The 14,378-nt window shown below is 34.5% G+C and overlaps 1 protein-coding gene across 10 annotated transcripts in view; it reads left to right on the forward strand.

Annotated features, from left to right (window-relative positions):
- COBLL1 (cordon-bleu WH2 repeat protein like 1) overlaps window positions 1-14,378 on the forward strand; it is a 159,957-nt gene that overhangs the window by 111,214 nt on the left and 34,365 nt on the right. For 7 of the 10 annotated variants that reach the window (XM_059704245.1, XM_059704242.1, XM_059704244.1 and 4 more), the window contains 4 exons: window positions 1,263-1,491; window positions 2,313-2,351; window positions 6,691-6,788; window positions 6,901-7,137. In XM_059704245.1, coding sequence (XP_059560228.1) covers window positions 1,263-1,491; window positions 2,313-2,351; window positions 6,691-6,788; window positions 6,901-7,137 — 603 coding nt within the window. The remainder of the gene's footprint in view (window positions 1-1,262; window positions 1,492-2,312; window positions 2,352-6,690; window positions 6,789-6,900; window positions 7,138-14,378) is intronic. The other 3 variants (XM_059704246.1, XM_059704252.1, XM_059704249.1) reach the window with 1 other exon arrangement.

Raw genomic sequence — 14,378 nt, forward strand, 5'->3', positions numbered from 1 at the left:
ATAAAGGTTTATATATTAATAGTTTATTTACAGATGACTTGAATGTACATATTCTCACATTTTCTTTATATTCTTTTTAAAAAAATATATTTTATTGATTTTTTACAGAGAAGAAGGGAAAGGGATAGAGAGTTAGAAACATCGATGAGAGAGAAACATCTTTCAGCTGCCTCCTGCACACCCGCTTATTGGGGATGTGCCTGCAACCAAGGTACATGCCCTTGACCGGAATTGAACCTGGGACCCTTCAGTCCACAGGCTGATGCTCTATCCACTGAGCCAAACCGGTTAGGGCTCTTTATATTCTTAAATTTTTTTTTTACAAATAAAGGTAATTTTTTTACAATCCTAAAACATACTTGCTCTCTATAAAAGGTGGTTGAATATTAATTAGGTTATTAGATTATATATCTAGATATATATGCTATTTATCTAGATAGAGATAGTATTATTTATGCGATAGCATGGCATAATATGTGGTGTTTCAGTTTTATGAATACATGTTAAGTTTGAGGATCTGCAATCTGTAGATTTCACTGAGCATGGTCACATGTTTCAAAGTTCTATTTATATATAGGATTTAATTCAGTTACATTAAAATGATCAGATGCTTAAAATCTCAATAATTTTGAATTAGTAGCATTAACTATATAAATAAGGAACACTTTAATACTAGTTACTAATATATTAAAATTAGCCAAAGTAGTAATAATAATAGTGACAATAGGTAGTAATAATAGCTAATGTTTATTTATTGTAATTTACTATGTGCCAGACACTATGATAAGTTCTTTGCGTGGATTGTCTCATTTAACTTATTTCAAAAAGAAGTTAAAAAATGTTAGTGTTTAAACAAAATAACCCTTTTTTGACATCTAACAAACTATTAAAAAGTAAATATTCCACAAATAAAGGATAGAATAAAACATGCATAATTCTGTATTATTATGTCTGTTTGTTAATTTTAAAGTAAATATTTTAAGGAACAAAGCAAAGATATCCGTTTCTTTTTGGATTTAAATCGACTTACTACTTTACTATACAAGGGTGTGAATTTAATCTATATTTAATAAGCAAACTGTTTCTAAGAATCTGATTTGGATTAGGAAGTAATATTAATCAATACAAATCTTACACTAAAATAAAAAATTCTGTGTATTGTATGAATATATACTTGTAGATTTCTCATTACTCTAGATATCATTGTAGAATGTTTATTTCAGTATATTATGGTATAACTATGGCTTTAATCTGTGTTTCAGAAAACTGTGAGAGTAGTGATCAACTTTAAGAAAACGCAGAAGGCAATAGTGAGAGTTAGCCCACATGCATCACTCCAAGAACTAGCCCCCATTATATGCAGCAAATGTGAGTTTGATCCGTTACATACGCTGTTGTTGAAGGATTATCAGTCTCAGGAGCCACTCGACTTGACAAAATCTCTGAATGACCTGGGACTAAGAGAATTATATGCCATGGATATCAGCAGAGGTAAGACTTTTTGTTTTATTCATTTGACAGGATGTACATATATGTATATGTGTATTGTGTTTATGTATAGTTTTTCTCAAGTTCATAATGGCACTTTAAATGGATCCTATGGATAGAAGTCAATACATGGCAGTGGGACTAAGAAGAGAAAACAAAATAAAATGTATTTTAATTTGATTTCAATTATTGAAATTGAAATAAAAACTTGTCTTTTTTAGCTATCATCACATTTTATACTTTTCCATCTACCTATGAATACTTTTTTTAGTGGAATTTAACTTAATTCTTTGTGGCTTGGAGCTTTAAACAGAAAATAAAAAATTTACATGTAAATTCATTATGGTTCTAATCAAGCATGAATTACTGTAGACTCACCATAATTTTGGTGGAGTCTTAATTATCATTCAAATTTGGAAGTTTCTTGCTAATTATTTTTCCTAAGGTCAGACCCAAAATTAACTGGCTTAAAAAATGTATCAGTTTAATTCCAAAATTTCTCTAAATAGAAATACCAGTAATTTTCAATATTAATCTATAAGGGAAAATTTAGTGTATTAAAATTAGATAATGTTGGTTTGCATGATGTCTAATAGAGAAATGCAAGCTTATTTACTCAATATGAATCTGTTTTATTAGGAGAGAAAAAAGTTTAGTAAAGGAGGCAATTACTTACATCTTCTGTACATAGGGAACTTCACACTTGATCCTGAGATTGTGCTTTATGTAAGTCTATAGACAACTATTTCAACTCAGTGATGTTATATACTTGAACAAACATCATCTTTAAGTCAATTTACCCTCTTTTACCCCCCCCTCTGTAGCCACTTCTGTTACTGCCTCCAATAAATCATCTTTACAAGGTAAGACATATGAATCAGTAGAAACAAAACATAATGTGAAATATCTATTTCTATTGGTAAATGGAAAGTAAGCTTCTAATTTTACTTGCTTTCTTAATATTACTAATGTGTAAAAATTTTTTTAACCGAGATAGTCTTCATGTTTTATTTCCTGAAAAATAATTTATAAGGTTCTCCTTGATTTCTCAATTTAATACAATAATTATATTTTAAAATTAATATTAACCTAAGAATGTAAGAAGTATATTCTTGACTCTCAGACAAAAAACGATTTTGCTAGGATCTTTATTGGATACAAATGCTGATAGTTTGGTTGTACCCTGAAAGAATCTTAGATTATTTTCATTGAACTATTTTTCATAATAATCAGGGTATATTAATCATAAAGAATTTTTGCAACCATTAAGTTGTGAATATTTTGTAATAACTTGGAAAATGGCTTATACTAAAATTAGCTTTTAATGCAGGTATAAAAAACTTTTACATGAAATTTCTGAAAGAAAATACATAAAAAATTTTATAGTGGTTACCTTTGGGTGGTAGGGCTATGGATGACTTTTCATCTTTTTCTTTATATTACAGAATTTTATAATGGAAATGTATTCCTTTCATAGTGAAAACTTTATTAAAAATAGCCAATAATAATAAAGTCTGGAAGTTTTCCACCCATTAAAAAGGAGTAGGCTCAGATAGTTGATTACTGTAATAATTACCACCCTACTAAAAAAAAAAAAAAAAAAAAAAAAAAAAAAAAGAGCACAATAAAATGTACACATTTTGTATTATTAGAATCTTCTTTCTTTCCCATTTTCAATTTTTCCAGGGTACAATGAATGTCCCAATTCCAAGAATTAAGCCCACATAAATAATAGTATGATTATCTATTATTAGTGTCTAATGAATAGGCGCCTAATCAAAGGAATTAAAATTTCCTATGTGAAGTATATACTGGTTAATCAGAGGGCAGGCATTTGAATTGACAAGCTCATTTGACAAATAGGGCAGATAGCTTTATCTGTTAGGATCTAACCTTCTATTTCTATGCCATAAAGAGATTGGAAAAAGTTGTCTTTGTGGTTCTATTCCTGCAAACTTTATTTTGTTACTTTTACTTGGCTTTTGCTCCTACCTTTGCCGTTCAAGTGAATCCCATAATCTTGTTGGCCTCATTTTGAAGATGCTGAATGCATTGATTTCAAATACCCCTTCCAGCCAAAAACATATGTGGTTTATTCAGAGTATTAAGTGTTATGAATATAACCATAAGACACTGGAATAGGAAAATTAAGAAAGCTCCTCTGACAGTGTCAGAATCTACAGGGTTAGTCCAATTGCTGTAAATACCTCCCCCCCACCCCACCCCCCGCCCATCTCCTAACTTTATCTGATATGATCGGGAAGTTTAGAATTTTGCATGCCATTACTTACAGCCTCTCTTCTGGAAACAGGAAACTACAGTATTTGAGTTGCTTTCTAAGTAAGCTCAAGCCCTTCTTTGCCTTAGTGTTTAACTGTGACTTACAGTGATCCCTGGCATAGAGCATTAAGTGAAGATTTAGGGGGTAACCAGTGTGTATAGTAGATGAATGGGCACCTGGAAACTACTTAAAAAAGTAACTATATGAAATAATGTGGTTATATTTATTGCACTGTACCAGTATGTGAATTTTCCATCTACTGTTCCAACTAAATTTCATTGTGTATTTATACATTCAATTAATGGGGGATTCTATCTTAAAATGAAATAGTAGCATTCCTTTAAAAAAAAAGTCATTAAAAAATGTTCTTTAAATGGAAATCAGTTTCAGTTATACCATTTAATGTCCATGTGTTTTGGACATTATTCAAACTCTCTGGTCACGTAGGTCCTCAGATATGTAATGGGGTGATACTGCCTGCTTCCATTCTTTACATCCCACAACTTAAGAAAAGGGGCTCACAATGATAACTTACAATATCTACCTCACAGAATTCTTCCAAGAAATAAATTAGGCATGTAAAAAATCTTTAACCGTGGTGTGCTACCACATACCAATTACTATTAGTTGTTAGCATTGTCAATAAACTCATGGTAGCAAATGCATATTGCTTATTTAAGATTTGAAGGATCAGATTTATAAAGTTTTATTTTGTGAAATATATTTCTCCTTGTTAGTAGGGCATATTGTGTTAATTTACTAGTAGTTATTGCTTTCCTGGATAGCACTACTTTGTCATAATTTAATTTTTAAACATTCCTTTTTAAGTAAAAATACTATACATTTACCCCTAAATAATAGGTAAATATAAGATTTTAATTAAGGCTGTACATTTGCTCCTAACTGCTACTTTACCTATATCCACCAGTTTCTAGATATAATACTTTGTTTCCTGTCACTGAGATTACACTGTGATTTACCATAAAGCCCATATGTTTCTTAGTAGAGATGCTTTTAAAAATTTACAGATCTCCACTCCTTATCTCTCTATTAAAATATTTTTTCAATTTATTTATTGAGTAAACCAGGTCATTTGTCTTACAGAATTCCCCACATTCAGACTGTTGCTAATGGTGTCCTGTGATGCCTCTTCACATATTTCCCTATCTTATTTCCTATAAGTTGATAGTTAAATCTAGAATCTTGTTGAGATATTTTTGGCAAGAATATTTCATGGGTGGTATTGTGTAGTTCCATTTGCAGAAATATAATGACAAGTTATCTTTTTTTATGTTAGCCATATATAATCATTGCTATATTGTAGTTAATTAAGATTTGAAAAATGGTCATTATCTATTGCAAATATTCCTTTAACTATTAGTTGAGATATTTCTAAAAAGGCAAATCTCCCCGTGTCAGCTATTTGTCTATCTACGCAGAATTCATTCAAAAAAGGCAGGAAAGTGTGATTCTTTCCCTTCATTAGTTTTTAAAATAATGGTTACCTATAAAGATGAACAATGAGGACCAATTACTTTTTTTGTATCACTATGAATTCATGGAATTAAATATATGTGTTATGTTTCAGTTTGTTGAGTTATTTTTTTAAAATATATATATATATGTTTTTATTGATTTGAGAGAGAGAGAGGAAGCACGAGGGAGAGAGAGAAACATCAATCGGTTGGTTGCCTCCCATATGTTCCCAGACCAGGGACAAAACCCAAAACCTGGGCATGTGCCCTGACCAGGAATCGAACTGGCAACCTTTTGATGAACAAGACGACACTCAAGCAACTTGACCACACCGGCCAGGGTGTTGAGTTATTCTTAAGTCCAAATTGTCTGGACTTTTGCCAGTAGAAACCATATGAGATTTATCCTTGAGTTATTTTAAAACCACCCCAGTAGATTTTGTTTGATTTCTCTCTGGTATGACTAGATATTACAGGTTCATCTTTGATATCAAAACATAATCAATCATTCTTAAGCAATCATAGTTCCCATTAGTGTGAAATGGTAGAAAGACAGTCTGGGCCAGGTGACTTAGCACTGTTGGACTTGTCTTTGGTTATAGGCTCTTTCAGTTGACATTCAGAAAGACTTCTTGGAGAGTGAAGTATTACATATGTTACCTTGAGGCTTGAAATTTGTCATTCTAATTAAAGTGTGATTTCTTTTAATCTTGCTACAATTGACATTTGGGATCCGGTAATTCTATGTTGTTGAGGGGCTGTCTTGGACATTGTAGTATGTTTAGTAGCATCATTGGTCTCTACCCAGCAGATACCAATAACACATTCTCCTCACCCTAACCCCTCAGTGTGACAACCAAAATTGTCCCCAACATTTTCAAATATCTTCTGGGGTGTGCAGGGGAATCACCCCTAGTTTAGAACTATTGGATTAAAGGAATATCATTTATGAAACATATAATAAAGTACTAAGAAACTATAATGAATCATGTTTTAGAGAATAAAACATTTTATCATAATTTAGCTCTGACACAAAAATATAGTTCAAAATAAACAAAGGGACAAATTGTATGTAGCAATTTTTTTATCTCATTTAATTTGAAGCTTTGTACTTTGAAATGTTGGTAATTACTTATGGAACACAGACTTTCAAGTTACAAAGAATTGAGTTTGTCATAGCTCTGTAATTTTTTGATTATTCACCCTGAGTATTTTAATTTCTCTAAACTTTAGTTTCCTCCACTGTGAAATAGAAACAATAATACTAAATTTACCCATTACTTTGAGAATTGAATAATATATAAGGTGTCTAGAAGAGTACCTGGTTCATAGTGGACCATAAAGAGTAGCTTTTATAACAAAACACATTTTTTAGAGGCAAGTAATTATGAGAAATCTTGGAAATGAACATATGACGAACAAAAAGGCCCTCTTTTTCTATTTTAGAGTCCTGCCAAATATCACAAAACTTCGACATTATGAAGGAGAAAGAAAATAAAAAGTTTTTCAGCTTTTTTCAGCGCAGTAAGAAAAAGCGGGATCAAGTAAGTATTTTCTTATTTATCATTTTATAAGATTCTTCGAATCTGTGTTTAATTACATGTGCCTTTTTGTCTTGAATTTACATAGAGATTTTGTCTTCTCATTCTTTATTAGACTGCAAGTGCCCCAGCGACCCCTCTAGTGAGTAATAATCGCCCAACTTTTACAAGGTCCAATACCATTTCCAAGACATACATTTCGAACACCCTGCCATCGGACGCACCCAAGAAGAGGCGGGCTCCGTTGCCTCCGATGTCAGCCTCTCAGAGCGTCCCCCAGAACCTCGCTCACGTCCAGGAGAGGCCAGCTTATGGTGTCATGAAATCCATGAGTGTGGATGAGACAGATAAGGTGCGGAATTTTGTTTTGTTTTGTTTTGTTTTGTTTCAGGCTGGGCACAGGACAATCTGTTTTTCCTCTTACCTACTTGTCTTTTTCCACATAGGCTACTAATAAGGTTAGTAACAGTTACTAATATGCAATAAGGTGAATAAGTAGTCACTAGTAAGATTAATGCTGGGAAGAGGTTCTCTAGATATGTACAGTTCTTTTTTTTTTAATTAAATCTTTATTGTTCAGATTATTACATTTGTTCCTCTTTTTTCCCCCCCATAACTCCCCTCCTCCCAGTTCCCGCCCCACCCTCCGCCCTCACTCCCCACCCACTGTCCTCATCCATAGGTGCATGATTTTTGTCCAGTCTCTTCCCGAATCTCCCACACCCCTTTCCCCCCCAAGAATAGTCAGTCCATTCCCTTTCTATGTCCCCGATTCTATTATAATCACCAGTTCATTCTGTTCACTAGATTATTTATTCACTTGGTTCTTAGATTCACTTGTTGATAGATGCATATTTGTTGTTCATAATTTGTATCTTTACCTTTTCCTTCTTCTTCCTCTTCTTAAAGGATACCTTTCAGCATTTCATATAATACTGGTTTGGTGGTGATGAACTCCTTTAGCTTTTCCTTATCTGTGAAGCTCTTTATCTGACCTTTAATTCTGAATGATAGCTTTGCTGGAATAAAGTAATCTTGGTTGTAGGTTCTTGGTATTCATCACTTTGAATATTTCTTGCCACTCCCTTCTGGCCTGAAAAGTTTCTGTTGAGAAATCAGCTGACAGTCTATGGGTACTCCCTTGTAGGTAACTGAGTTACTTTCTCTTGCTGTTTTTAAGATTCTCTCTTTATCTTTTGCTCTTGGCATTTTAATGATGATGTGTCTTGGTGTGGTCCTCTTTGGATTCCTTTTGTTTGGGGTTCTCCGCGCTTCTTGGACCTGTAAGTCCATTTCTTTCACCAGGTGGGGGAAGTTTTCTGTCATTATTTCTTCAAATTGGTTTTCAATATCTTGGTCTCTCTCATCTTCTGGCACCCCTATAATTCTGATGTTGGTACGCTTGAAGCTGTCCCAGAGGCTCCTTACACTATCCTCGCATTTTTGGATTCTTTTTTCATTTTGCTTTTCCGGTTGGGTGTTTTTTGCTTCCTCACATTTCAAATCATTGACTTGATTCTTGCGCTCCTCTGGTCTGCTGTCGGGAGTCTGTATAATATTCGTTATTTCAGTCCGTGTATGCTTAATTTCTAGTTGGTTCCCCAATATAACATCGAGGGTCTCATTAGTTTTCTTGTAGATCTCATTAAGTTTATCGGCGGCTTCTAAACAGTTCTTGAGGGACCTTAAAAGTGTGGTTCTGAACTCTATATCTTCCATTGACAATTTTGTCCTGTTTCTTTGTCTCCGCATTTTGTTATGCTTCCTTGGTGCACCCCCTAGTGGTCTTTGTTCGCAGTCTTATAGTTAAACCTTGATTGTTGTAGCTAATACCAGGGAGGGTTTGACCTCCAGGCCAAGTGGCTATGAGAATCAGCTGTGTCAGCAGTGAGAGAACTTCTGTCCTCTAGGGAGGTGCTAATCTAGCCTTTGCCTGAGGCTATCCGGCAAATGCCTCTGTGCAGGGCTTGGGTAGGGCGGGTTGCACAGGATCAACAGGGTGGGCCGGAGAGAGCAGTTATGGCAGCTCTCAGTCCTGTCCCCAGAGGCTCTGCCTCTCTGAGTCCCAGCACCCGCTGGAAAGCTCGGAGAGAAAGTTGCACTCGCTCTGACCGAAGCCAGACAGTCCCGCTTCTCCCGTTTGAGTCTGGGTCCCTAAAGACTCGCCTGTATCTGGAGCTCAGAGTCTGCGACTCCCTCCCGATTGAAAACAACAACTGTGCCCTCCGCCGCCAGCCCGCTCTGCGCACTCCGCACCTCAGAATTTGACTTCAGCACTGCGCCTCCTCTGAGTGTCCGTATGCGTTTCTCTTTCCTCCTAGTTGTAGGACTTCCACTCAGCCAGCGTTCCTGTGGTTCTGCGTGATGTCCGTTCCGTCTTTTAGTTTCACTTTTGAAGTAGTTGTTCAAAGCATCAAACTCCGGCGTTAACCTATGTCGCCATATTGGTTCTCCTAGATATGTACAGTTCTATGATGCAGTAAAGAATAAATATATTGCCCAGCTGGCATGGTTCAGTGGTTGAGCGTTGACCTATGAAATAGGAGGTCAAGGTTCATTCACGGTCAGGGCAGATGCCCAGGCTGAATCCTCAGTAAGGGATGTTCAGGAGGCAGCCAATCAATGATTCTCTCTCATCATTTTGATGTTTCTATCTCTCTTCCTTTCCTCTCTGAAATCAATTAAAAAAATTTTTTCAAAGAGTAAATATATCCATTTTAAGTAGCTTTCACATTCAAGAAAATAAGTCATCTGTAAACCGTAAAGTGCTGCTCTATACGGAATAACTGGAGGCTTTTGCTTGTATCTATTAGGAATGGAAATACTCATTTTTGAACATTTTTCTTTTAACAGCAACACAATCTTTGTGTCACTTTCATGAGTTTCCAACTGTATATATGTGTTTTACTTTACTCAGAGAGTCTCAGGGAGATATACTGGCATCTGCCTGTACATAGCTACTCTACATCAGGGGTCCTCAAACTTTTTAAACAGGGGGCCAGTTCACTGTCCCTCAGACCGTTGGAGGGCCGGACTATAGTTTTAAAAAAAGCTATGAACAAATTCCTATGCACACTGCACATATCTTATTTTGAAATAAAAAAAAACAAAACGGGAACAAATACAATATTTGTATTTGCATGTGGCCTGCGGGCTATAGTTTGAGGACCCCTGCTGTGAAAGAATAATTTTTGTTGTTTTAAGCCACCCAGTCATGGTAATGTGTTATGGCAGCCCTAAGAAACTAATGCATCAACTTTGTAATTCCAATTCCAACATTTTTCCTGTTGCAGTTTAAACTCATGGTTGCTTCTTGGCTCATTACTACCTGGAAATCAGAATATTGGAAATCAAACTCACTCTTTTTTTCCCCATATTGAAAAGCTCAAGATCATCTTTGACGTTTATTATTTTTTTCTTTTCATATCCAATTAGTGAGCAATCCTTCACTCCATCTCTCTTCACCATGTCCACTTGTCCCTCATTTTCATTCTCTCTCCTGAAGTCTGATCCTAGAGAAACCCAGGCAGAGGGTAAGGAGAAGATCAGTACTTAACTTGTCTTTCACATCTTGTTTTCATAATGAAAGAATGTGTCAAGTTGCTACTTTTATATTTTGTAATTAGCACTTCTCAGTTCAAGACTTTGGGTAGCTGGCTGTTACTTTTTGGGCATTCAAGGTTCTCTACAAACTGATCACAATTTTAGGGAGGGTGGGGTTCTATTCTTTCTTTGTTTCTTTGTTTTTTCTTTCTTTCTCCTTTGTTCTTTTTTTCTTTCTTTTTAGCTTTATTGAGCCGTAATTGACAAATAAAATTGTAAGATATTTAAAATGTGCATCATGGTGATTTGAAATAGGTATACATTGTGGAAGAATTCCCACCATCTAGTTACACATTTATCACCTCACATCTCTCTCTCCCTGACCTCTCTCTAAGAGTACTTAAGTTCTACTCTTTTAGCAAATTTCAGTTATTAACAGTGTTATCAACTATAGTCATCATTTTTACATTAGAACCGCAGACCTTATTCATTTTACAGCTGAAAGTTTGTCCCATTGCCCCACCGACTCCCTATATCCTCCACCCCCCCCGGCAACCTTTTTCACTCTCTGTTTCTATGAGTTTGACTTTTTTAGATTCTACATATAAATGTTACCATGCACTATTTGCCTCTCATTGTCTGGCATATTTCATTTTATATTATCCTCAAGCTCCATCCATGTTGTCACAATGGCAGGATTTCCAGCTTTCTCATGGGTGAATAACATTTCCTTGTGTATGTATTCATATATTATGCACTATGTTATAACTCACCTTTTGGTACTGAATGGTGTATTTTGGATATGTACCAGCACATAAAGGGTTTCCTCATTTCAAAGGCTACATAATAATTCATCCCATACAGCATAATATGGGATGGTGTAAGTACTCCATCCTCTAAGGATAAACATTAGGGTTATGTTATTGTTTAAAGTTTTTAACTTTGTTAATTTTCTTCCTTTCCTCTTTCCCAACTAGAGGGCAGAATTGTGTTCCCCAGCAAAATTCTGTAACATAGTATGTGTTCAAGGAAATCGATAAGTAAACTTTTAGCATTGCTTCCACGCAGCTGGGTATAGTATATGCAGTGAGAATGTCTGTCACACATAATATCACTAAATTTTAGTATTTTATATGTATGTATGGTAAGTTTTCAGAAGTACTTGATAACTTAAAAATTGCTTATTTTTTTTATAGTAATTTGGCCCAGGTAGTTCTTGGCAATATTTTTCTTAAATTTTTACATAAAAGCCAGAATTTTGGCAAGGTTGTATTGAATGATTAAAGACCAATAACTAAAATGTGATATATATTACATAATGCATATAAATTAAATTGCCCTCTGAATTGAAGTTGTTTATGTAGCCAGATGCAAATATTCAAGAAATTTAGCAGAACTATAAATTTATGGGTGAATTTTATTAATTTTACTGCTTGCTTGTTTTACATTTAAATCAAACATAGTAATTATCATTATAGACATTTTATACCTATTTGATGATTGAAAATAATGGCAGGCTAGGAAAAAATAACTATAAAAAAATGATTAAATAATTTCCAAGTCCATGGAGAATATTGGGTACATTCATATCCCGTAGTTTTTATTGTTTAAAAAGTAAACCACAAGGGTGCGCTGTTAAACAGAATTACAGCATTCTGATTTTTCTAATCTCACCACCCTCTCTCCCCCAAAGCATCCTTTAATAAAGCAGAAAGAAAATACTAGAAATAGTTACATTATATTAGAAATATAAAATGCTTACCTGTTGTGGGTGAAGTGCCAAAAAAACAGAGCTGGAGAGATAAATAACAGTAATGCATCAATTTTATTCATTTGGAGCTTTTATTTCATTTCAGTGTTCTTTTAAGTAGTCATTGGTATTATGTTGGCCTTAGACAGGCTTATGGATAAGGCAGTTTATCTGTAGCTTGGAAAAAAACCTGTCAATTTCATCTATTTTATGCTTTTTGGATGTCTGTTTTTAAAAATTTGCCTCAGTCTTCTAAGGCATTTCTCGATACTGGCAAATTAAAGTATTTGGATAGTGATTTGGTCATTTAACCTGAAACTATTCACATGAAAGCCTGTTGATTTTCTGAGCTCAATTTGCAAATAATTGTGCAGTTTCCAAAGAGGATTCAATGAAGACCCAAGTTAGTAAAATAATTTATCCTAACCTTTTTTTAAAATTACTGCATCTAAAATTATTTTATCCACCTAAAGAATATGTTTCAAAGACAGTTGTTGTGGCTACAGTGTCCTTTTTCATGTCCCTAAATTTCTCTGTCTTCTCTTTCACATGATTTCAAGCCTTGTGTTTTTTTCCTTATAAGGGTGAATATACTTCTATAGAAACGTTCACTCTGAGAAAGAACTATCCAATTAGAAATCTTCTGGCAGTTTTTCTTGGTACTTTTTGAGCATTATGTGGATATAATTCTGCCTAAAGATTTGAAATGCCATTTGTGTCCCAGCATATGTCCTACTTGGCTCCTGCTGCTATTTACATGAGTCATATCACATGCATTATTGTATGAAATCCATATAGTTATATACAGTAAGATTGTATGTATAAAGTTATTTACATAAGGTTGCTATTTATTTCACACATGACAGAAGTCAGACACAATGACATTGACTGGAATTGAAAATGACTTAATCATTCTGGGATTGAAACTGAGTTCAGAAATCCAGAACTGTATCTGCCCTGTATCTGCTAACCAAGTGTCTGTGAGAAGCACTTTTAATAAAATTAGTGTTCAAAGAATGTCCTGGATGATAAATTAGCATTTTAACCCTATTTTACATTTGAAGACCAGGAAAAAATTGGACAGAAGTTGTGCATAATCATCACACATAGAATTCACAGAACCTGTGGGTGAATTCTTCCTTTTTGCACATTTTGTATGACTTTGTGGCTTGGAGTCATGTGTATATATCAGAGAGCAGCTTTCCCCAGGTTACTAGCCTGGTACCTTGTTTTCTTTAGGATATTTGCTTTTGGCTAGAAACACAGTCAGGAATTATCTTGATTGGGCTTTTCCTTTGGTCTCATTTTGCATTCTATGGCAAACACTCAAATATTGAGAAATTGAAATACTTTGCCATCCAGTATTATGCAAGTGAAATTTAATACTCAGAGTGTTACTTTTTTGACAGCTGATTTAATTGTTTTTCAAAAAATGTTTGACGTTATTCATCTTTTACCCAATTTTATCTTTTAACACTTACTGTGGCTTACAAGCAGATGATAGATTGTCATGTGTTTATGAAATGTGTTAGTAGATTTTTTATCTTAGTTTCACTTAATGAGTTTTAAATCCTAGTTTTACACAGAGTCATTAAGGTTGTTGTAATGGAGCATGTATTTGTAATCTTTAAGAAATATTCCTCTTTTTAGTTTCTCCTCCACATAACGTTTGGTTTTCCCCTCTACTTTCCACTTATATTTATTATATAGAACATGGACCACACGCATACTTCCACAATTGCCTAGAAACAGTAGTTGCCATGGCATTTGCAGTTTGATATATGGGATACAGCTGTCTGTTCTTCCAAAAATATGACTTGTTTCATTCAGTAGAGAAATGTAGCAACACTGTATAGTATCTAATCTGCTTCCTCTTTTAAGGCTTTCCAGGAGAGAAGATGAACTTTGTCATTGTAGTTTTCACTAGATTTTCAAAGGTTCATCATTTCATAGGGACAGTAATGATTAGTGTAGTAATGATTAGTAATGATTAATGATCTATGTAGCACTCACCAATGTTTCAGACGAGGTTCTAAGCACATTACTCACTTAATGCTCACAAAAATCTTCTGAGCCATCATTTTTACGTTTCTGCCAGCTTTGCCTTTGACCTAAGTGTTAAGGACTGTATTCATTATAAAATCGTTAAATTTTAAAGAACAATAATATTAAACAACCAAGGACTTGTATGCGTGCATATTAGCATAACCAATGGACACAGACACTGGGGCAGTAGAGGCTTGCCCAGGGTGGGAATGGTTGGGGGGAGAGGAGGTCATTTGGGGGAAAAGGAGACATAT

Source organism: Myotis daubentonii, chromosome 7, assembly GCF_963259705.1.
Source record: "Myotis daubentonii chromosome 7, mMyoDau2.1, whole genome shotgun sequence".
NCBI lineage: Eukaryota > Metazoa > Chordata > Mammalia > Chiroptera > Vespertilionidae > Myotis > Myotis daubentonii.